This window comes from Protobothrops mucrosquamatus, unplaced genomic scaffold (genome assembly GCF_001527695.2).
Source record: "Protobothrops mucrosquamatus isolate PMUCROS unplaced genomic scaffold, P.Mucros_1.0 scaffold2803, whole genome shotgun sequence".
NCBI classification, from domain to species: Eukaryota; Metazoa; Chordata; class Lepidosauria; order Squamata; family Viperidae; genus Protobothrops; species Protobothrops mucrosquamatus.
The window spans coordinates 141,323-165,323 of NW_015388838.1; the positions used below are offsets into that span (position 1 = coordinate 141,323).

Genomic DNA, 24,001 nt, shown 5'->3' on the forward strand with positions numbered 1-24,001 from the left:
CAAAAGAACTAGCAAAGCTGAAAATCTAAGGGCTACAGCAGTGCTGGTTATCTATTAGTACTAATGACTACTGGAGTTAGTGGAAAAAAAGGAACTGACTTGGGTTAGGAGAGGGGCTAATATACACAGGGCAGCACATACCAACCTTTTCCAAGTGTGGAAACACGACCTATATTCCCAATTAAATCTAGGGAGAGAATTGTGAACATAACTTCCCCAATTTGGCCCGTCTTAAAGGGGTAATCCACCTTCTTAATGGGCAAGGGTGTCAAAGTGGCATTTTAGTTGAGCGAGCGAGAAAAAAAAAATCCTAGGGACAAGAAGAAGAAGAAGAAAAAAAAACTCCACTGGAAGCCAGGAGTCCCAGATTGGCCAAAAGGGTGGCAGCCCCCAACTTCGTTCTTCCAGACAGCCAGCGCTTCTAAGTACATCCACCACAGGAGTCTGACTGTCGCCCTAAGTCTGAATCAATCGGCTGGTAGAAAAGGCACCACCAGGGGATGAACGAAGGCCTCGCCCCCAGGCTAGCAGGCATCCTCTGTCCAATTTTGTAACCATCCAGCAAAGTCAATTTTCTGTGACGTATCCACAAGCTGACCGACACCATGTCTTTAAAGCTAGAGTGCCCTTAATTGTACGTGTGCTTTTGGCAAGACTAAAGTAATCCACTGCCCTGGCCCACTGGGATCTTGGCTCGAACCAGCCCATAAATTTGAGGTAGTAGCCCTTATTCCAGCACCTCAACGGATGGCCTGTAATTTCCAAAACTGAGCAGCGTCCATCTCGTTCGGTTTGCCATGAGGATAGTAATCCCAAGGTACATGGAAGCGAGGTAGATCCAACAGGGGAAAGAAACATCGATCGCGGCCTTCTCCTGTCTTCACTGTACGTATTCCCATGGCTAAAGGTGGTAGAATCCAAGACGGTGGCGGCATTTTTATAAGTCTGCTAGGAAATTTTGAGACCACTCCAATTTTATGCATAGACTACATAAACCAGCATCATCACCCTGAGAAGCTAAATGCGACGCTCTGCCAAGGGATTGTGTAGGTCCTATAAGGCTGAAGATACTCCATATTGGGCTTGGAGACTTGCAGTAATAAACTCCATTTGATCGTAAGTATACATCCAAAGGCGGCCTTAAGGTTATCCAAGCACTGGGATCGTCACGCTCTAGAAGAATAGCTCCATAATCGAGGCTGGCCCATGAAGTCTTCCATCTTAGGATCAGCTCTCCAACCAGCTGCAGGAAACATCTTCTACAGATCCACAAGATCCCAGCCATTGGGATGGGAATCACTTCCGTTTCCAACCCAAAATAGGAAATGCAGATAATTCCCCAAATTTTAAATCCATCTGGGGGCCCTACCAGGAGGAGTTTGTGTTTCTGACCATATCAATTACAAAATACCTGCCTAGTGAAACCTTGGAACTTACCCATCAAGTCTCCGCTCATAGCGTCCTTCCCGTGCATGAAGCGATGGTGGTGGGCCATACGTGGGCCCACCACCAGCTCTGAACCCAGAAACCTCTCTACTACGAGATGCTATGGAAACTGTATCATCCAATCCCCGAGCAGCACTAGGGATGGTTCCTGGTTCGTTATAATCCGTCCGGAGGTCTCTGTCTCCCATTTTGTTGACAGAATTGTGTGCCTTCTGCGCACTCTTAATGTCCACAAAATCCACAAAGGCTGCCACGCCGCCTTCCGATCCCCTTTTGGGGAGAATTTTGACACTTTCAACACGTCCATATCTAGGAGAAAGACAGAGAAAATCACATACGTTAAAGCTCACAGAAAAAAAATCAGCTAAGAAACCACATTTAGTAGCTTGAAATTTCCGGACTCAGATTAAAAAAAAAAAAGATCTAAGCATTCATTTCAATAGTTAAATATAAACAGTGTTTCCTGGACTTGTACTAGAACAAAGCTGTGGGAATTTACATATATACGTCACGCCTGTTAACATCTTTCCCTTTCTTCATCATATCGTACCTTGAAAAAAAGCCAGGATACAAAAACATCACCTAACTTAGATTTTGCCAAGATCTGCAACAGGCGTTTACCACGAACAGAAAAGCCCTTATTCTGTATTGTTCATATATATTTTAATGCAATCGATGTTGAAATAATGAATCTCAGTGGAGAATTAATTTATTAAATGTATTCATTTGTTCTCAGTTGAAGAGTCATTATTCAGAGTTCAAGATGTAAGTGTTGAATAGAATACAATGCCTGTTCACATCACTCTAATCATGGATAAAGCCAGTTCTACAAGTTTACAAACTAAATGCTGTTGGAAGCTCTGTTTAAACCAGAGTTAGAAAATATTTGGCAATTCCTGAGATAAATTTTTCAGGGCTGTAGACATCAGCAGCAGCAGCCAGCAGCAGCAGCAACAACAAAAAATTATCAATGCAAATTATTTAGCTCACACTATATATGCGAGCAGATTTGGTGTTAATATGCAAAACATTTGCAAGTTTCTGCAGAAAGTTTTCAAATCATCCAGTCTGACCAAATGTCACTGACCTTCCAAGCGATTTAATCAAAAAGAAATGGGTTTCTATTAAAAATGCACACATCTATAAAAGTGTCGTGTTTACACATCAAAAAGATATGAAACATAAACTGACAATTCCCTTCCATTAAAGAAAGAACCGGTACCATTACATTCCTCTGATAACCTTTATGCATTTTAATTACACTGTTGGCACTTTCTATAGACAGACAGATAGATATTTCCTGGTTTGATATATCAAATAATAGTATTAGTGAATTTAGGCAGCAATGAAGTCAAACTTCAGTCCCAGAGGTTTCTTTAGCAATTCAACTAGCCTAGCATTCAAGCCTGGCCAGGCTGGAAAATGGAATTCCACACCAGTATGATCTAGGCTGATTTAAGTTTGAACTTATCCTTCTATGTTGCTCTCATTGCTGTTCTGCCCTCAAGCGTAACCATCAAAGACATGCATAAGATTGGCCAACACTGATCTGTGAAATTCAACACCATTAGCCACATCAACCCTCCACAAAAGATTGTGCCAAATATGCCAAGGAAGCAGGGTTTAATGTTTCTACCACACAGGGATTGGGGTCACTATAAAAAAAGGGGGGGAGAGTGTCTGTGAATCTTCACCCAAAACAGCGCCACTATTTAACGATGGATCAATCCATTACTTGTTCAAGATCTCTGCGGTAGGCCAGCCTAGAATGCCAAAAGCACCCGATAGCTCAGTGGCACAACACTTGCTTCCTATGTGGTGTCGGCCTCTGTGGTGACAGGAAAAGCATGTGACCCAGAGACTGCCAAAAACGTCCCTTGTCACAGCTCAAACCATGATGCTGTGTGACAACCGATAAGAGGCAGCAACCGTCTACGCAACTTCTGGAGGACAGAATCTGTATTCCACCCCAGCCAAGGAGGAATCTGGAGCAGGAATGGTGGAGAGAAAAAAACTGCAAAGGAAAAGATGTGGAGCCAGGATTTCTTCAAACCATGCAACCACGCAACGGTGGTGCTGGCCAAGGGCTTGCCAGATTTCCGTTCCAAGGCAGAGGGCTCAACACTCATTGACCCACACCAGAATGCTCGAGGGTGGTGTGGGTTTAGATCATTCACTCCTATGGGAAGCGGCTGGAATAAGCATAAAAGGCTGCTTTCCATGGACCACGACCGCATGTCTCGCTAACTCCCTCCCAAACGCTGAGCTGTGGAAGGGGGCATTCGGGAAGGGTATCTCTTGTGATCTGCACTCCCAGCTTTGCCTGTGTGTTATCCTAGAGTCACTCGGTGTGAAGGCTAATCTGCCTGGCAATCCGATCCCAGCCCTGCCCGCTGGCTGTTCTCCAATCCGCTCCCGTGTTGGCAGTTGCCGCTGGGAGGGGAGCTGCGTTGCTTCATGCTTAACCGATCTGGAGGGGGAAGACCCGCAGTGGTGCGGTCGGGCAGGTGGGATCAATGCCCAGCCGTGAAAAGCTGCTGGGGGTGGGCAGTAAGGAATTAAGCGTGTGGCTTGGGAGGGGGGGGTAGAGAGAGATTTCAGGAGCCGCTTAAGGTCTGTCCAGAAAGCGGCAGGCTGAGAAAGGCGGGCGCCCTTGTTCAATGTGCCCTCCTGATCTCTGCCCGGCCTGAGCCTTTTGCAAGAAGGCAGCTCTTTCCCAACCGCCAGCGCAAAAAAAGAGAGCAAACAGGGCAGAAGAGGGAGGAGGAGTCGGCTCTAAAGGTCCTGATGTACAAAGGCACACAGGAGGCCTTCCTGGAAGGTTCTCTGAAGGGCTTGCCGCTTGCATAATCCGTACCAATCAATACGTGAACGGGCAAGCATGGGGATAAATCAGTTTTGCTTCCTACCAGCATTAAAGGAGGACATTTCTCCCAGAACAATCCCTGGTGCCGCAAAGGGAGCCCCAGAGCTGGTCTATGCATTAAGTGCTACACCTCCGGGTTTTCCACGCATACCTTCCGATATTCCAAGGAACTTCAATCTGTTCCTTCTTAATGGCTCAGTCACAGTGGCCATATTCCTCAGGGTGTACTAAAATAGTTCTTCAGGACTGTTCCTGATGTAAGTGTGATATTTTTATTCCTCTGGAGCAGACCATGGGAGCCAGAAGGTCAAGGCCCCAATGTGTTTGTTTGTTCCTTCCTTCCTCCCTCATGCGACTGGTGGACCGGCGCTGGGCCGGCATCGCCCGGGGCGTGGGCACCCAGCGGATCATTGGCAGGGTGCACCTGGGTAGGTGTTTCTTGGGAGGCAGCTGGCAACGGTCTCTCCCTCCTCCCTTCCCTTCCTTCCTTCCTTCCTTCCTTCCGTCCTTCCTTCCTTCCTTCCTATAGATGCACCAAACAAACTCGCATAGGAAAATAATTCTGGCTGTTGTTAACCTCATTCAACCGGACGTGAATAGATATTTTAATGTTGCTCACACTAAAAACATTCCTGCAACTTTCCTCCTAGTCTATGGGAAGGGGACAGAAACACACCTTCCTGTGTCAGACAAAGAGGTCATTATAAATGAGGGAAAACTCAAATGCATGTGACGTTCATACCAGGAGATGGTAAATCTAGCAGAGTTAGATGCACTGCGGACAGGCCTAAAAGAGCTGGCTTTAGGAGGCCTCGATATTCATTTTCAGTTCCACGTCCATCCATAGATTATTAATCAGGCCCCACCATCTTTGGGCAATGGCAGTAAGTGCCTTCTTCCTTTAGCTAGCCAATTGTTCTGAAAGGGAAAGCTACATATTGCACAGTTGGGTGCTATTGTCTGGAAGGGATCCAGGTGCCAAAAATGCTAGTGCGAGGATTTATTTTTTTTTGTATTCTGATAACACAAAAGCGGGAAACGCTTCAGAAAGACGTGCCAATAATATGCTTTGGTCCTCAGGGTATGTTGTCCCCGGAGACAGTCTGGTTCTTCATTCAAAATTGATGCTTAATAGGCTTAGTAGAGGAGGATGAAGTAAAAGCAAATATTTCTTTTAGCTTTTTCCAATATAGGTACTGAAAACCAGTATTAGGGGAAAACAAAGATGGCAACTGCAAAAAGCAATCCCCACTCACACTGAGGTGGGCCCAGCATCTGCTGTGGATTCACACTGCAGTCGAGAGAATGCTGTAGCACTGGTAGGCCAAAGGCAAGCATTCAGTTGTCCCCCACTGTGGATTGCATTCCATAGACAAGTTCCTTTGAAAACATAATTCTTCAGAATTATGAAACCCAAACTCAGTTGCTACTTTCAAGGCCTTGATTGGTCAACCTGGTTGCCCACAAACTGCAATGACCAGGAAACCACTTTTTTTTTTTTACTCCTCCGACACAAATAAACACACATTCAGAACCACGAATTTACAATGTCTTTGTGCATTAAAGCAGCGCCCCCCCCCCATCTTTTGGGGCACCAGGGACTGGTTCTGTGGATAGAGGTTTTTTCACGGACCAGAGGGGACGCGGTTTCGCGTGCTGCCTGCATCCAGCGGGTGGGATTTCACTTGTTTGCGTGGACTGGTCCCTGGCATGACGCAAACTGGTGCTGGTCCACAGGCCAGGGGGTTGGGGACCCCTGCATTAAAAAAAAGGGGGCTTCCAAAATCAAGAGTCTGGAAGCCAATCGCACTCAGTGATGAATTTTAACACACAACCTATAGCATGAAGACAAAACAGACAGCTAAAACTGACCAAAGATCATAAGGGTGGGGGGGAAATCAACGCATGCGGGCTACAGGCTATGATTGGCTCAAGCACAAGGAGTTTTTTTAGCTATCAAGCTTCGTTCCAAAATATCTTAGAAAAATTTGCAAGAGACAAGACTTTCTACAGCTTTGCAAACGTAGGCATCACAATAAGGAATTGCTCAGGCCGGCTTTCAGCATGACACCCAGCTCACCCCACCCTTGTGTACTAGATTACAACTTCTATGAGCCCCTATCCATCAGGTGTATCCGTTGGAGCTGAGAACGCTGTGGTTCTGAATTGGAGCGTACCAAATGGCTTTAGCTAAGTTTCATGGACGCCCTACTACAGGTAGATACACCCAGATTCGCGCAAGCTAGCTAAGGCTCCTGGAGCTAATAAAACACAAAAACATTGAGGAACACCTTATCCAAAGGCAGAACCTTAGCACAACGATTAGAAACGAATCTCGGTCAACTCAGTGGAACTTCTCTCCGTGGCTTACTTTGGAAAGATTATGCCCTTTCAATGAATACGTAGCCAAGTGACTCGCACAACAGGTAATGGAACATATTGTACAATGCCTAATAAAGGGTAATGAAGCTGGCTCGCGACGAGGAAGATCCCAAAGCAACGTCTCAGGTGACCGTGGAACCTATCAGAATGGGTCCAGTAATTATTTCCCACCTATTAACGTTATTATGAGAATTGCGAGTAAATTATCTCGAGAAAAAAAAGCAAACGTAGATGCCGTGACAATAAAGAAATGAGCACGGCACGATTACGCAGGGTCAAGAAGAGCTGGGAAGGGCTGCCATCAGTGGGAGAGTTCAGAAATAGGCCGCTGAATTGTGACCGTAGCCCTTCTCGTGGAGCCATCTGAAGGAGGAAGAAAATACCTCAGATGACATTTTACCAGTTAGCAGCAGCTTTCTAGGTTTGAGCGAGCTGCGGCTTTTATCTTTTCTGCAGCGGTATTTATAGAATGCTATCAGAGCACAAAGTACCCCTGTGCGCTGTGAATGTTCTTCCATGCAGGAAATCCACAGCGTAGGCCGGCCCAGACGGCTTTTGCTTCACAGGTGCAAATTCTACTACCGGACAGACCCTTCAAAGTCCATGCTTCCTAACGGCCCCGTGACCCGGAAAGGCTGTTGTTCCACAGGAGAGAAGCCAATGAGAATTTCCCAGGAAAGTCACTGGCCCATAATTATGCAACGTGTAAGCCAGAAATTATAAGCTGAAGGGAGCGGCCAGAATTTAGACACGGGTGATGGCTGAAGAAGCCAAATGGGAGTGTGAGCTTTGCTGGGAGTGATCTTTGCCCCTTCGCAGCAGCAAGCCGAAAGAATGAGCTGGACGCTGATGGGTTTGACTCCCGCAAGCTCAGAGGAGAGAGATCTGAGGCATTCTAGCTGTCCAAAGAGCAGAGCAATTCTACTCTCAAACAGGCTGGAGTTCCTGCAGCCAGTGCTGTCACACTTTCAAGGAGAAACAGAGGAGTGAGTAAAATTTAAAAAAAGAAAAAGCTGCAGTAACATGACGAAGCAAACCTTAACGTCAAGCCCAATTATTCTGCCACGTGGGGATTTGGGTTCACGCTGGGAAGGAAAGCCTACTTTCTCTGCAACCACGTTCCCCTTCTCTTGTTATTTGTGCAACAGGGCATGCACCCTCACACAGAATGGCACTGGGAACAGGAACACAGCACTTTTTCCTTAAGACAGCGATGCATAAACCCCAGGCCCATCCCGCCCACTACAATTTTGAGCGGCCGTGAAAAAAACAGCCTGCTTTATTCGAAGAGAATGGGAAATGCTTTGAACTGGGCACACCAGTGACTGGAAGAGACCTGTGTGCCAGGGGTTCCACAGGTTGTATCAGCTCAGCCAGGTTCAGCTTGCCCTGCAAAAAGGAAGAACCGGTGCCCTGTGTAGCCGTGACATGAAACGGATTGGAAATAAAACAGGAATTTTACCAAAAGCTTTCCCCCCCCGATATTTGGAAGGCTACCAAGTGCTACGTAGATGGTATTTAACTCCATCACGTCAAGGCCCCCAAATCAGAACAACGATAAAGGACAAAGGAACTGCCTTGGAAGCCCACCTTACTCTTGCAGTGCCTATTGTTTTATTGACTCCATTTCTAAAAAAAAAAAAGGGGGGGACAGAGAAAAGCAACACGGACTTACTTGCTCTGCTTAAAACTGACTGCTGTTTTTCTCTAATTAATCAAGAGGGCATTTGGCATTTATGCACAGGACAAACATTGCTATATTTAGCCACCCTTTCTTGCAAGCTGCTATGCATCTCCTCCTCCAAGAGCAGCAAATACTTTCAGTGTTTCAATTTTCAATTTTTACAAAAACTCGGACCGCAGTTAGAATTGTGTAATGCTTTCACAACTAATCATTTCCTCAGATTGCTATCAAAAAAAAAAGGCCCATCTAAGAGGTTTCAGATTCCTGGAATGGTTTTTTTTCATAGAAACTCAGCAAAATAAAAGCAAGCAGAAAGACCAGTGTGGATGAATTAAAGGGGGAGTCTTGTTTTTAAACACAGAGTGAATTAATATGGGGTTGGGGGAAAAATAAAAATGCATCTGATGCACTGCATCATTTTTAAGAGCTTAGAGACAGGGTTTTTTTTAATTTTAAGAGCTACATGTCAACTTCTCTTTCATCTTCACAAACATGAGCCCTTATCATTGGTTACTGGAAGTTTCTAAGAGCTGCAGAGCTTCCCCCCCACCCCAAATACTCTGTATATTAATGTGCACTATCTTTCCTAACAAGCTTCCAAAACAGGGATAACCCAAATTATCACATCGTATTCTAAACAGCAGTTCCTTATATGTTAAAGGTCATCTTAGAAGTGTCCTTCATTGATCATTCATTCCCCTGATTAAAAGAGCTGCACAATTCAAGTGTTTTGTGTATTTTCTCATGACTCTTACTGATTCTCCAAAGGGCACCCCCCTACTTGGAACAATCGATTTTTCACATACCAATATCAGCCATTTCAAACCGTATTTTCTTTAGAATTTAAACACGTATAAACAATGCAGTCTTTCTAGGACACGTAATCAGCATCTCCTGGAACACAGGGGTCAAACTCGCCACGTCGCGTGTCGCTAGAATGACTGAAACTGACGCTGAGGCTAAAGAGTGTGGTTGCCTCTATTTACATTCATAATCTTTAATATTATTAGAGAGCCATAGGTAGCTTTGAGGTTGATTTCCTTGTTAAGGCTGTTCATGCTGCTTGTTCTTGGCAAATTCTTTGTCCTATTCCCAGGCGGGGGATGGGTGGGAATTTTTTATTTTTTATTTGCCAGACACCAGTTAAAACTAAAAAGGGGGCTTTTCTTTCTCCCCTTTTAAGCCTCTCTTCTAGGAATTAAAATGTACATGTACGTTACAGAGAACTGCAGTAGTCTCCTGTTGGTACACACACACCCTGCAGCCATGCAATGCAATTGTTGTGCAACCTGTCCCCTCCCCCACCCAGGGTCATACAAAGAAAGGGCCGCCCCTGTTGTACACAGGCAGCACTCCCAGGCATCTCTTGCCAACCAAAACACAACTCTGATAGTTAGAAGGTCGGCAACCCATTAAATGATCAATGGAAAATCTACTGAACGGTTGGACCAAACACTGGCCAGATAAACTGGCTTTTTACATCCAACCACGCTTGGGCTTGCGTGAAAACTGGGACATTGTGGAAAAAATAAAAATAAAAACCAGAACCTTTTCTGACTCATCTCCAAGCAACAGCACCATGGCAACTTTCTCCAGCATTAGAAACCTTTTGTGGAAACAGGGGGGGGGGGGGTAGGACAGGAGAAGACAAGCATGCTGGAATGGCAGTTTTAATTTCCATTTCATTTCCTCCAACCGTTGGGGGCACAGAAGCCCTTTGAATCCCAGGGCCAACCAGCAGCCCCCCCCAAAAAACCCAACCACACAACAATGCTCCCTGATTCTTAACCGCCAAAGGATCACCACGGTCGCCCTTTCTCCAAAAGGAAAGTTGAGGCAACTCTTCCGGGTTTTATATAAGCACAACCACAATCTGCATGATGTATTTTCCCGACTGGATCTTTGTTGCATCCATATTTAAACTTGTGCATGTTTTTTTTCCCCAAATTTTTCTCGGCATCACTCTGCTTCCTATGATTTAGTGCAAGGCTGTTCTTGCAGATGTGAGAATGAACAGTATTTGCCCCCTCTCCCGTTTGAAAGGGGATGTCCCTTGCGCATAAGTGTGCTTCGGTTACAACAGCTCTTTTCCAAGTAATCTCCTTCTGCACACTGAGGAAAGCTCTGCAGCTAAGGTGGCGGCGGCATCAACCAGGCAGCTAGATGAAATCTCTCGTTACGCAGCTCTTGTGATGCTGCTCCTGCGGCTTCACAAAGCCCCCCCCCACCTCCCCTATGTGCAGCTTGAGATCGTCTCTATTCCTTCCGACATAAACTGGGACCCGGCCGCCATTTTAGAAAGGCATTCATACAAGCCAGCACTGCGCTAAACCCTTCGAGAGGCATGTTGTTCTCTCCTCTCCCGCGAAGGGAGGATCAAGGAACCGTTTTTCTGTTTTAAAAAGCTGGGCTGCCAAACGATGAATCAGGCTCTGTGTTGCCAATCACAGCAAGGAGTATGAGACAGTCTGTGTGTGTGTGTGTGTGCTTTCCTCAAACACCTATTCAAACACACAAACAAAAAACAACACAAAGGAAAAACTGCTAGGAAAGGACCGACCACCTCAGCTCCCAGCAAGACTTATTTTGCATATGGCAACTCCAACACTTTAAAACTGTTTCCCCATCTACTAAATAATAAGACCAGGATAAAAATCACTTCTGATTTTGTAGCCTGCTTGCCCCAACTCTGAATTATGGAGGAGGGAAGGAGGAGGAGTGGAAAGCATCTAACATAACACTAAAGAACCTCTTTGGCACAAAATGAAAATGTATCCTGACCATCACCAAACAAGCTTCCATTTAAGAATACAGGGTAATTTCACTCTTTCCCTAGATTCATCAGTCAAGCTGTTCCCCCATGAGGTAAGCAAGCAAGTCTATTTTTCCCATGATGACTCATTAGGTACGCTCCATAATCTTCCTAAACAGTAGGAAGAAAATTACAAGAAAACTCGCAATCCTCTTAAGTCTTTCACTGAAAATAACTTCAGCTGACCCACATAGGGGTCAAGAATGATGCATGTCAGTTTTCCTTCACAATGCCATAATAGGCAAGGCCAGAAACAATTATTTAAGACAGATGTTCCTGCAACTGTTATCTAGAAGGCGTTCATCGCCACACAAAAGCCATCCCGTGAACACACACCGGTGCTCTTAGGCTGCACACATTTTGTCCAAAACGTTTCTCAACTGGGTGGAATTTAAAAGGCAAACATTCTTACAGCCAGAAAAGAATATATCACGAATGCAAATAACAGGACTAAAACGACAATTCGGAATGAGCCATCCCGGAAATGCTCCACAGCAATAGAACAAAAGAAGTTGTTTTTTTTTTTTTTTTTAAAGGGATTTAGTCAAAGTTGTGCCTAAATATCCACGGATTATTTCTTTCATAATTCCTCCAGAATAAGAAAACAAAGAACCTCAAAATAAACGTGGCCAGCTCGTGTGAAAAATTCCAAGCTGTCAGTAGTAGAAAAATAAAAATGCAGCCCTGCTTGGAGTAAAAAGTGGTTTCCATCACAACACGCTCTTTAATTCCAGTCAGTGACATGAAGGCCAGCGGTGCAGCATCTTTGCTCTCTGCCCGTCTCCTTATCCGCAGGCAGGCAGTCTCTAGAGCTGAAGAAGACTGCATGCACCTCCTTAGGGAAGGTTTTTTTTTATCCACACTTCCAAAATGCCCAATGCAGAAAGGAGTCCAGCAGCCTTGCTCAAGAACAAAGCAGCAGCAGCAGCACTTGCATTGTTGGGGCTTCTCCAGCGCTGGAAGAGGTGCAGTTGAGAGGCTTCTTCTGCAGCAGCAGCAGCCGGCAGATGCTCCTGGATGACAGGTTGTGGCCCAGCTCGTCTTCGGGCCGGGCTCCCCAGAGGCTCTCTTAAATCCCGGGCCTGCATCGGGTTCCCCAGGCCCTTACACACACACACACACACACACACACAGAGCCCCCACAAGGCTTTACCTGTCGCACAGAGGCAGGGAGGGCCGGGCATTGTGGCGGGGGGGCTCCCTTCCCTCCCGCCCCCCCCCTTGGGGCAAATCACGGGCTCCCTCCACCGACCCGCTTCCCCCCCCCTTCCCCGGAGCAAAGGCCTCCCCGGGCTGGTCCCCATCCCCATCCCCTTCCGCCCCGCCCGAGCCCCCCCGGCGGCCCCGCTCACCGCTTGAAGTGCTCGATGATCTTCTCCTCGCGGACGTTCTCCGGCAGGTTGCCCACCCAGAGGTGCCTGGTCTCCCGGACCATGATGCTGCCCCCGGGAGACGGGGGGTCCTGGCGCCGCCCGCCTGCCGCCGCCGCCTCGGCTCGGCTCAGCGCCGCGAGGGGNCCGTCGTGCGCGCGTCCTTCTCGGCGGCGGCGCTGTCGCTGCTTCAGCCCAATTTCTCCTCAGCAGCCGCAGCAGCGCCGCGCGCGGCGTCGCTCTTTCGCCCGCTCGCTCGCCCGCCCGCCCGCACGGCGCCTGCGCGCTCGGCCGCCGCCGTAGCCAATCCGTCGCCGAGCGCCCGCCTCGCGCCCCGGGGCGCGCCGCCGATTGGGCGGCGGGAAGCGCGCGTCGGGCCGCGGGAAAGGGCGGGGGAGGCGAAAAAGAAGAGCGTGCGCAAGCGCTCTGGAGACTTCTTTTTTCTTCCAGGGGAAACAGGAGAGATTGCTCCAGCAGCGCGGGGGGAGGGGGAGGGGGGGAAGCGGTGAGAGAATCCTGTTCTCCGTAGGCCTCTCGGGCGGCCAGCGCGCACGCGCAGCACGCGCTCCCCGGGCGGGGGGGACTTTTCCTCTGCGCGTGCGCTATGGGGCCCTGCCGCCGCTTCTCATTAGCGTCAATGTCGGGATGGGGGGAGGGTTGGGTTTGTTTCACTGGGTGCGATTCACAAGTTCTGCACACTCGCGCGCATCCCGTCTGTAGCGACGTACTCCCGTATCCGGGATCCGCGTCCTCAAGTTATTGCCTCCCTTCTGGGAACTGAGCTCCGGCTCCCTTTTGGCCCCTCTCGGCCTTTCAGCCCCTCCCGAGCTCACAACTACAGCTCCCATGCTCCACAGCCCGAGCCTCCTGCTCCTCCCCGTGCTGCCTGCGCGACTGATTCTCGGTTCCGTCACCGAGGCCCTGGCAGGCCTGACGGGCGCAGTGAAGGCCCGGGCGACCTCTTGCCCGGAGGGGGGGGTCGGGAGGAGCTGGAGTAACGAGGGGGCGACCGGGAAAGGCCGACCGTTCTCTGCCCCGCGGCCCCGGGAAAGGCCGCCCCGCCCTCGTGCTCGGGACGAGCGCCATTTTGTCGCGGCTGCCTAGCCGGGCGGCCATTTTGTGACACCGGGGCGCCGCGCCGCACCTGCCTTTCCTCGCGCGTCCAGCAGGGGCGCTGTACACTGGGGGGCGCCCCCCTCCGAGTCAAAGGAGGGGGGTCTCCGGACCGTCCACCCTCCCCGAGGGTCGCGTTTCGGGGGAGCCCCCCCCGCAACGGGCGTCCCGTCGATTTCGGAGTGAGGCTTCGGTGCTGTTTTTTTTAAAGCTTTTATTTGCGATGGTTTTTTATTGCACCCCGGTCAACCAAGATGCCATTGGCAGCCCCTCGGATATCGAGGAATCCCGTGTCCTGCTCGGAGACTTGTCCGGACTGTCCGGAAAACACGCGTGGGGATTCGACCCCATCCCCTGCCCCCCCCGGACAGGCCCTGCAGAAATGGCTTTAATGTCAACTATCCACTTCATGGTGGTCCCAAAAGTTGCAGGGGTCTTCAAACTTGGCCCTTTTAGGACTTTTGTGGACTTCAACTCCCAGAATTCCTCAGCCAGCTTTGCTGGCTGAGGAATTCTGGGAGTTGAAGTCCACAAAAGTCCTAAAAGGGCCAAGTTTGAAGACCCCTGCAAAAGTGCTTTTCCAAAAGGCGGCTGGATTTACTTATTTATTTTGGATTTTTTATTTTTATTTCCCCCCCACACACACACACTCCTTGGAAACATTCCACTTCTTGGATGTGAGAAGCGAAACGTTTTCCAAGGAGGGGGAAAAAAATAAATAAACAAGGAAGTCCAGTTGAAAAGCACCTTTGGGGGCAAATGGCTTTGTGTCTGCCGGCTCCGGGGCGGTTTATAACAAAAGCTGGGGTCTTTTGTCGGAGGGGGGGAGAGGCTGCCCGGCCCCCCAAGTCTCAGAAGGACTGAAGCATCTGAAGGAGCCCCAAAAAAGCACATTCCTCTCCCCCTCCAGCTGTGGCCCCGGAGAGCACTTAGCCAGGGGCAGCACAGGGGGAGCAGTCAGCAAGATGCCTCCCCTTGCGTGGGGGGGGGAAGGAACAGCCAGCAAAAATGGGGAGCCAAGTTGGGGACCCCTTTCCCTCCATCGGCATGCTTAAAACTCTTGGCCTTGCTGGCCAGAACTGACAAAACCAAAGGGAAAAATGCTTAAGCGTTTGGCCAAGAATCAAAAGCCCCCCCCCCATATGTCTGTATTCCGTACACCTTTCCCAAGAACTCCTTTCTGTCCTTCAAGGGGGGAGAGCCCCACCTGCCCCCTCCCCAGTATTTTAAGCCCTGCAGCCATGTCTTTCTGACTCGCAGGGAGGGCCAGAGCTGGGCTGCCCCCTAGTGGAGGAGATGGGTACTAACAGCAGAAGTCCACTGAACTTCTGCTTCTGCTCGTGTGTCCGCCAAGCCTTTTCTCTGATCTGGCTGCTGGGCTGGACTCAAAAGAAGGGGCTTCTTTGGGACAAAAAGGGTAGGATTAGGGTCTGCAGGATTACAGCGCCCTCAGCTCCCTCTGTTCGGGCCCAAAACACAATGGAGTTGCCGCCTGGCAACTTGCAAGCATGGAGGTGCTCCCTCTCCTGGTCCCCTATGCTAGCTCAGGCCAGGCGCTCCTCGGAGGCCCGGCTGCCACCTGCCCCCACCCTGAGGCAGAGCTTGGGGGGAAGCGGGGAGGGCCAGCCAGCTGTCAAACACAGCTGGAGTACTAAGCACGCTGACCCTCTCCTCTCCTTGCCTGGGAAAGCAGCTTTCCTGCAGGCTGAATCCCGGCCAAGCGGCACCTCCATCAACGAGAGCAGAGCACTGTCCCTAGCCGGCAGACGTAAGCAGAGGGCTGGGGTGGGGGGGTGGGGGCAGGAGCGTGGCGTCTTTGGTCTGGTGGAAGAGTGGCAAGTCCAATTCGCAAGGAGGGCGTTGCTCTCAGTCCCTGGCCCACTCCCCACGGAAGAAAAAACATCGCAGACAGAGCAAGGGGAGGGGGCAGCCGGAGCACTGGACTAGCCCTCCTGGGCCCACTTCCAAGAGCGATCAGCATCCGGAGCAGGAGGACCCCGGGTCTGCCAGACGTAGCAGGCTTGGCAAAGGAGGCGGCTGCCAAGAGGGTAACACCCGTCCTCCGTGGGCTCCAGGGACAGCAAGACCTGACACTTCTACGGGTCAAAAGAAACGAGCGTCAGGGCTGCCTCCTCGCGTCCCCCCCCCCCTCCGGGCTTGCTTGCTTGCTTTCAAACCCTCATCCCCTTTGCCAAGAACACTGTGGGGTAAGGGGGGAGCACACTTTCCCAGTCACTGAAACCCAGCCTGGAAGGTCCCCCTCCACAATTAGGAAAGGGAGTTTCCGGAGCAAGAAAACTGACTCGGTTTATAGATTCCTCACGAAGGAGAGGCCACGAGACGATGCTGGCTTCTTTGCCCCGGCATCCTTCCAACGAAGGCTTCCAAGGCCCCTCTCTGCTCAGCCAAGTTCCCCAGACCCACCTCGCACCGGTAGCAATCCTCGTGGAAGTTTCTCCCCAGGCACTCGATCTTGTAGGCGTCCCTCCCGTCCCGCGGGATGATGGGCTCCTCACAGACGCCACAGACGGGAGCAAACCTCCTGGAAGGCAGGCAGGCAGGCGGGCAGCTCAGCCATCTAATTCTCCGGCCTTTCGTCCCTGCTTTCCTCCCGCTGCGCCCTCTCCCACCCGCCGCAAGGCAGAGAAGCTACGGGGCTGTACCTGTAAAAGTCCGGGAGGCAAAGAGCCTGGTGGTCGTCATCCACGGCAAAGGCGTCGCTGCCAATCGGGCGGCTGCAGGCCACGCAGGTGAAGCATTCTGGGTGGTACCCCTTCCCCAGAGCCCACACAATCTCATGGAGGATGGAGGATTGGCAGGCATCGCACTTCTCCAGAGTCTCCTGGGGTGGGCAGAGGCGAGGCCCAGAAAGACGAGAGGCAGGCATGATCTTGGGAGCCTCTCGGATCTAAAGTGTCTCCTCCTCCTCCTCCTCCCATCTGTGCCAGGCTTGGCCATTGCCTAGGCCAGGGAGAGGCAACCTTGGCTCTTTTATGACTGGTGGACTTCAACTCCCAGAATTCCTGAGCCAGCATGGGGGAACTATGGCCTCCTTCATGACTCGTGGACTTCAACTCCCAGAATTCCTGAGCCAGCATGGGGGAACTATGGCTCCCTCATGACTCGTGGACTTCAACTCCCAGAATTCCTGAGCCAGCGTGGGGGAACTATGGCCTCCTTCATGACTTGTGGACTTCAACTCCCAGAATTCCTGGCTCAGCTTGGAAACCTCTCCCTTTCCCCTCAGCATGGCTGGCTCAGGAATTCTGGGAGTTGAAGTCCACGAGTCATAAAAGAGCCAAGGTGGCCTACCCCTGGCACCCTAGGCCTTACCTGATAGCAGGCCGTGCACAAGGGCCGGCCCTCTTTCTGGTAGTAGCTCTGCCCCGCAAGGCTGCTGTGACAAATCCGGCAGGTGAAGCATTTGACATGGTACTGCTTCCTCATGGCCTCAAGAGCAAGAGCATCGGGCGAGATGCCCTTATGGCAGAAAGCGCAAATATCTGGGAAAGGAATGAAGCGGACCGAGAGAGGGTGGATCGCCCAGTCAGCCGGGGGTCAAGTCGCCTCCTTAAGACACCGAGCGAGCCGACGACCCCTCGGTGGGGACAGGGGGCAGTTCCTCACCTGGCGCTGCAGCCTCTTCCTGTGCCTGTCCATCTGTCCAGTCGAGAGGAGAGGCCGGCCGAGGCTCTTCCACTCCAGAAGTCTGGAAAAAAAGAGAAAAGAACAGGCCGAGTTAAGCCCTTTGGAAAGCCAAGTGGGTTTTGTAGTCTGCCAAAGGAGGTTCCTGTAGCAATTTAGCAATTGTGGGTCCAGGGTGGGGGACCCTTTAATTAAAGATTCCTTCTCCTTCAATACTGGGAAGTCTTTCTTGGGGTTTTTTTTTTTTGAAGCTGCAACGTGTGTGTGTGTGTGTGTGTGTGTGTGTGTGTGTGTGTGTGTGTTGAAATGCGGCCTGGAGCCTCTCTAAATTGCCTCCAGGCCAGTTCTTCTCTCTCTTTCATTTTTAAAAAAACCAGGCAAAGTGTCTCTGGATGGCGTGATTAAAGGGAAGGTTCCAGGTGAAGGATCCAGGCTATTGCCAGGCGGCCATTACTTGATATTAAAAAGTTTACGGGCTACCGTGGAGCCTGTGTTTTAATTCTGCTCCCCACCCAGCTGCCCTTGCTCTTCCATAAGGAAAAGCTGAAGATTGACCCTCTCCTGTGGAAAAAGGATAATTACCTGCAGGGGGGAGGGCAAGGCGGCAGCTCCCTTCTGCAGACCCAGGCCCAGGGTCTCCACCGGGAGGGCAGCGGAGGGCTGCAGAGACCTCAGGACGGCTTCCACAGATTGAGGAGGGTCAAGAGGCGGCGCCAGCCGGGCAGAGGAAACTGCAGGAGGGAAGGAGCTTATTCTTCAGCCAGACCCTGGGGGGGGGGGTGTCCATCCAGGGCCTCCCAGCCAGAGAAGCCCCACGGCTGAAGGTTCCCCACTTCTGCTCCAGCTCTGGACCGGGGGCCCAAGGACGTCAGGGGCCTCACCTGCACCCGGCGTGCTGCTGGCCCCCCTCCCCTCTTTCCGAGGGACCAGCTTCTCCGTGGGAAGGAACGGCGGGGCCTTCGCAGGACCCCCGCAGCCCCTCCGGGGTGGCGCAAGGATGATGAAGATGGAGGAGACCATGCGCTTCTCCGCCTTGCGCGAGAGCATCCCCACCTGAGAGAAAGGGGGAACCGTGGCAGGCTAGAGGCAAAACCTCAAAGGGGGCTTCTCCCTCCAAGCCCGCCCCCCACCTCCCTCCATCCCAGCAGAGAAAGCCACAAAAGGCCTGGGGGGGGGGTGTCAAGGGACACATAAATGTTGCACAAAAAAAAAGTCCCCATAGCCTTTGCTGACTCCCCCCCCCTTTACTTCTGAGCTTTGGGGAGGGGGCTCGTCTCCTCCGAGAGGAGAGGCTCAAAAGGGCAGGGAGACCCCCCTCCTCGTGGAGAACAAGCGCCCAGCTCCCCCCTCCCTCCGACCCGGCCCCAGCCCCTCTCCCCCAAAGCCTCCCCAAGCGCCCCATGCAGGCAGGAACAAGGGGCACCGCGCCTCGGCCGCTCCCGGCCGTTTCCTCCCTCCCTTCCTTCCTTCCTTTCCTGACCGGCCGTTCCCCGGGAGGCCAACGGGACGCCCCCCGCTCGGCTCCCGGGGGATTTTCGGGGAAGGGAAGGGGGCGCGCAGCCCAGGCGGGGACTCTGCCGGACCGCGGGCTCTCCTTGCAAGCAGGAGCGCCCTCCGCCCTTCTTCCAAGCGGGGAAAAGGGGGGCGTGGGGCGGCTTCCCCTGCAAGGGCTGCCCGGAGCATCTCGTCCCGGGACGGGGCAAAGAGAGAGGGGACCCCGGGCGACCCTGACCACCGCCCTCGACCTCACCTGGAAGCGGCAGCGACGGCGGGCGGCTGCTTCTCCCTCCGGCCGTCGCTCGCTCCACACACCTTCGCCTGCCTGCCTGCCTGCCTGCCTGCCGGGGGTCGAGCAGGCGCGCCCCGCCCCGCCGCCGCCGTTGTGGCCGTAAAAGGCGAGGGGCGTCTGCGAGAAGCGGAGCTTTCTCGTACCTGCCCGGCCCTCCCGCGCTCCGCCCTCCCTCTTTCCTTCCCTCTTTCCCTCCCCTCCCTCTTTCCCTCCCTTCCCCTTGCTGGGGTCCCGGGCTCTCGCGGCCCCCCTCTGGGCACTCTGTGTTCCCAAGCAGAATTTCCCCCCCCCCCAAACAGCTGAGTCTGGACCCGGCATCCGCCCATCTAGGGCGGGAGGCAACAAGTCCCATCATCCTGGACCTCTAGAGAGGCTTCTCTGACTGAGCCAGGAAGGAGAGCTGTTGGCTGGGGCTGCCTGGCTTAGCAGGGGACCGCACCCCCCCGTTCCCCACCTTGGGGGGAGACCTCTGGCATCCTTCTCCCCCCCCCTCCTCCTTTGAGAGACTGGCAGAGTGTCTTCCCTTGGCTTGCAACCCGGGTCTCTTTTGCGCTACGGGTTGGAGCTGATAGGAAAGCCTTAGCTAACCACCCAACGTGGGAAAGGGAAAGACCCGCGTCAACGTCGTTGTCGTCATCGGACATGTCGATTCTGGCAAGTCCACCACCACCACCACTGGTCATCTGATTGACCAATGGGGTGGGATGGACAAGGGGGGCATGGAGGCGTTTGAGAAGGAAGCTGCTGAGATGGGTGAAGAGGCTCCTTCAAGTGTGCACGAAGGCAGAACGTGAACGGGGCATCATCGCCCTTGACATTTCACTCTGGAAATGTCACTATCGCTGATGCTCCTGGACACAGAGATTTCATCAAAAACATGATTTTTACAAGGCCTTGGTAAGGCCACACTTGGAATACTGCATGCAGTTTTGGTCACCACAATGTAAAAAAGATGTTGAGACTCTAGAGCAGTGATGGCGAACCTTTTAGAGACCGAGTGCCCAAACTGCAACCCAAAACCCACTTATGCATCATCGGGTGCCGGGTGGGTGTGGCCCATTGGGTGGGTGTGGCCCATTGGGTGTGCATGGCTGCGGTGGTAACAGCAGACTGGGTGGGACTAAGTTCAATCAATCAATTCCAACTTTGCAAGATCTTTTTTTTCCGCTAGAAGTTGAAATTGACTGATTGAACCTTTTTTTTTGTACACGGCGGCAGAGGCCTAAAACAAAAAGGTTTTATAAAACCCAGCTGAAGGCTGAAGACTGGGGCGACGGCGTGCGTGCCCACAGAGAGGGCTCTGAGTGCCGCCTCTGGCACCCGTGCCACAGGTTCGCCGCCACTGCTCTAGAAAGAGAAGAACAACAAAGATGATCAGGGGACTGGAGGCCAAAACATATAAGGAACGGTTGCTGGAATTTGGTCTGTCTAGTTTAACGAAGAGAAGGATGAGGGGGGGACACGATAGCAGTCTTCCAGTATCTCAGGGGCTGTCCCAAAGAAGAGGGAGTCAAGCTATTCTCCAAAGAAACCTGAAGGCCGGACAAGAAGCAATGGGTGGAAACTAACCAAGGAGAGAAGCAACCTAGAACTAAGGAGAAACTTCCTGACAGCTAGAACAATTAACCAGTGGAACAACCTGCCTCCAGAAGCGGTGAATGCTCCAACACTGGAAGTTTTTAAGAAGAGACTGGACAGCCATTTGTCTGAAATGGTATAGGGTTTCCTGCCTGAGCAGGGGGCTGGACTAGATGACCTCCAAGGTCCCTTCCAACTTTATTATTATTATTATTATCTCAGGCTGACTGTGTTGTCTTAATTGTTGTGGCTGGTGTTGGTGAATTTGAAGCAGGTATTTCCAAGAATGGACAAACTTGTGAGCATGCCCTTCTGGCCTATACTCTGGACGTAAAACAGCTCGTTGTTGCGGTCAACAAGATGAATTCCACTGAGCCGCCTTACAGCCAGAAGAGATATGAGGAAATTGTCAAAGAAGTCAGCACGTACATAAAGAAAATCGGCTACAATCCAGATACGGTGACCTCTGGGCCAATTTCAGGCTGGAATGGAGATAACATGTCGGAACCTAGCTCTAATATGCCCTGGTTCAAAGGGTGGAAGGTGACTCATGAAGATGGCGGTGCTAGTGGACTCTATCTTGCCACCAGCTCGTCCAGCTGACAAACCTCTAACGCCTGCCACTTCAGGGTGTCTACAAAATTGGCGAGATTGGTACCGTTCCAGTCGGTCGTGTGGAAGCTGGCATTCTAAAACCCGGCATGGTGGTGACAATGAACCCCCTCCCAGGCCTCAATAAAGCTTCCAGCTGGCCATTCAATCTGAGGAGCCCCCCTCCCCACCCCAAAGGCCCCAGTCAGAAAAATGTAAAGGGGAACTTGAACCTGCCAAGGACCTAACTGGAGCTAACTGGGGCAAACAACTCAGCCTTCCTAGTTCCTAGTTCACAAGAACATGGAGGGAGGGAGACCTGCAAGTTATTCTGACAGCCAAAAGTCCCTGGGGACTTAGTCTGGCCCATCTCGTGAGGCTGACCCCTTGGAAAGGAGCTTGGGGATGGGGGTCGGCTGCCGCCCCTCCCAGCCGCTTACCTCTCTCCCAAGGGGAGCCTTTCGGTCACGTGAGCCAAGGCCCCCAAGAGTCACTCTTGTCCCACCGCTTCTGCCAGCTGGACCCCCGTTGTGCCCAGAGGATGCAGGGCATCGCTGTCCTGGGCGAGAGTGTGTGGGCCTGATCCTCGCCCATCCTCTGGTTGTCCGGCCCCGTCTGCTGGCCAGGGACACCCCAATTGAAGTGGGCACCTCAGTGCAGGTTCTCTTTTGCACTGACAAGGCTGAACGGTGGTGGAAGTGAGCATCAAGCAAAGCCTTCCAGAGCACATCTCAAGAGGAGGAGGGGCCGGGCAGAGATTTGCCCCTGTGTGTGTGTGTGTCAGGACAGTGCCTGAGGACTCCCCCAGGGCTGCTCTGGAAGCAGGAAGAGGAGGACCCTGCAGTTCAGCCTTCCTAGCTGCAGCCGAGGCTCAGCGTGACATCAGCCCAGCCAGCTCCTGTTGGCTTTTTTCAGCCACCAAAGGCAGGCAGCTTTCCCAGCCTCCCCCCACCCAATTCCCTCCCTAGCCCCCTGCAGGTGAGGTCTGACTCTGCAGACTGGCAAACGCCACCAAAAGTGACCCAAGACTGCCACCTGCTGGACGCACCAGCAGGGAGAGGGAGATGCATGTCCTTCCGCAGGTAGGGATGGGCTCGCGAGACAGTCGGTCACACCTCTGGGGTCAGAGGTTACCCGTGAAAGGAAACCAGCCCCTTCATCTATCAGCAATCTTGGGGGGCCACACCTGCCCCCCACCCACCCAATCCCGCCTTTGATGGGGACAGCCTTTGGCACTGGGGGGGGTGGGGGGTTTCTGGAAAGCAGTGACGGTGGGCGCCCTGTGTCCCTTTGAGGCTCGCGCGTTATTCGGCGCTAGGAGCAAACACTGCAGGGGTGGAGGGCTGAAAGGCAGCCACCCAAACAGTGAAGCCGTTTGGGGGGAGCAACAGCACCCAGGGCCGGAAGCCGGCTAGGTTTTTCCACGGACCGGAGAGTGTGTGGTTTTGTGTGCTGCCTGCATCCCACAGATGGGGTTTTGCTTGTTTGTGAGGCCTGGTACCGGTCCACGAACCGGGGGTTGGGGACCCCTCCTCTAGGGAACAATGGAAGCAGCTGGAGCTGCTCCCCACGCGCAAACTGACCTTTCTAGAGCCAGAGCAGCAGAAGGCAAGCAAACTTGCCCGCGAGAGAGTTCCCACAAAGCCCTGGGAAAGCCAGGCCTTCCTGATTTCCTGCCTGAGGGGGGGGGGTTAGACTAGAAGACCTTCAAGGGTCCCATCCGACTCTGTTCTTCTGGGGGGAAACAGACCCAGGCAGAAGCCACCAATCTGCAGGGCGGACGGAAAGAGCCCGTCCAGATTAAAAAAAAATCACCAAGCAAGAGAAAGCACAGTCAGGCTAGGATTTCTGTTCCGGAAAGCCATCAATCCAGAACTTTCGTTGCCAAAGGAGCCCCCAAAGGCATCAAGGCATTCCCCCCCCCTTGTCCCTCCCGTGGGCTCCAGTGTGGGAAAAGCCTTCCAGACTCTGCAGGATTTCATTAATTCGCTTCGCAGGGAAAGATGTTCCGATGCTGCATTCAGAGCTGGTGGAGAAGCCATACAGAGGCCTGGAGTGGAAGGAAAAGGGACTGGGGGGGGAATGTGGTGGGCCTTGCAGTTCACTGGGGGGGGGCTCTTAGGTACAGTAAGCCTGTTTATTGGACAGATGGATGGAGCATGGAAGAAATACATGCACCTTTCTGAGCCTGGCACCCAGGAAGAGCTTCACGTGGCAGTACAACTGTGCGCCCATCACCTTGGTGAGGACCCGTTGAGTGGGTGGAGGGGGGGGGAGAAAGGGCTTAAGCCCAGTGCCAGCCACCCACCCAGGAAAAGCACCACAAAGGCTTGGAGCGCAGGAAAAGGTGGAATAGCAAACGCCTTACAAGGCCTAGGCCAGGGGTAGGCAACCTTGGCCCTTTTATGACTCGTGGACTTCAACTCCCAGAATTCCTCAGCCAGCCTCCATTTTCTTTGTTAGATTTAAGACAGGGGTCTTCAAACTTGGCCCTTTTATGACTCGTGGACTTCAACTCCCAGAATTCCTGAGCCAGCCACACTGAGGGGAAAGGGAGAGGTTTCCAAGCTGAGTCATGCTGGCTCAGGAATTCTGGGAGCTGAAGTCCACGAGTCATAAAGCGGCCTAGGCCTAGGCCAGAGGTAGGCAATCTTGGCTCTTTTATGACTTGTGGAGTTCAACTCCCAGAATTCCTGAGCCAGCATGGGGGAACTATGGCCCCCTT

At 52.2% G+C, this 24,001-nt stretch overlaps 2 protein-coding genes and 1 pseudogene across 2 annotated transcripts in view; 1 reads left to right on the plus strand and 2 right to left on the minus strand.

Moving 5' to 3' along the window:
• SPEN (spen family transcriptional repressor) overlaps nucleotides 1-12,625 on the minus strand; it is a 51,468-nt gene extending 38,843 nt beyond the window's left edge. Inside the window, exons 1-2 of the mRNA XM_015825786.1 lie at nucleotides 12,543-12,625; nucleotides 1,438-1,755 (exon numbers count right to left, since the gene is read on the minus strand). Coding sequence (XP_015681272.1) covers nucleotides 1,438-1,755; nucleotides 12,543-12,625 — 401 coding nt within the window. The remainder of the gene's footprint in view (nucleotides 1-1,437; nucleotides 1,756-12,542) is intronic.
• Nucleotides 12,626-15,616: 2,991 nt separating this feature from the next.
• FBLIM1 (filamin binding LIM protein 1) lies at nucleotides 15,617-18,365 on the minus strand. The gene is made up of 7 exons (XM_015825787.1): nucleotides 18,200-18,365; nucleotides 17,901-18,049; nucleotides 17,301-17,382; nucleotides 17,007-17,176; nucleotides 16,337-16,515; nucleotides 16,098-16,215; nucleotides 15,617-15,769 (listed from the first exon to the last, which is right to left on the minus strand). Exons 1-7 carry the CDS (start codon nucleotides 18,363-18,365, stop codon nucleotides 15,617-15,619), a joined length of 1,017 nt encoding a protein of 338 aa, XP_015681273.1.
• A 1,332-nt stretch (nucleotides 18,366-19,697) lies between these two features.
• On the plus strand, nucleotides 19,698-21,524 carry LOC107296439 (annotated as a pseudogene).
• The last annotated feature ends 2,477 nt before the right edge of the window (nucleotides 21,525-24,001 follow it).

Coding starts and splice junctions, on each gene's coding strand:
- FBLIM1 (XM_015825787.1), bottom strand. CDS start 18,365: ATGCTCTCGCGCAAGGCGGAGAAGCGCATGGTCTCCTCCATCTTCATC. Junction 18,050..18,199: donor CAGCAGCACGCCGGGTGCAG/GTGAGGCCCCTG, acceptor TCCCTCCTGCAG/TTTCCTCTGCCCGGCTGGCG. Junction 15,770..16,097: donor AGGATTGCTACCGGTGCGAG/GTGGGTCTGGGG, acceptor TTTGACCCGTAG/AAGTGTCAGGTCTTGCTGTC.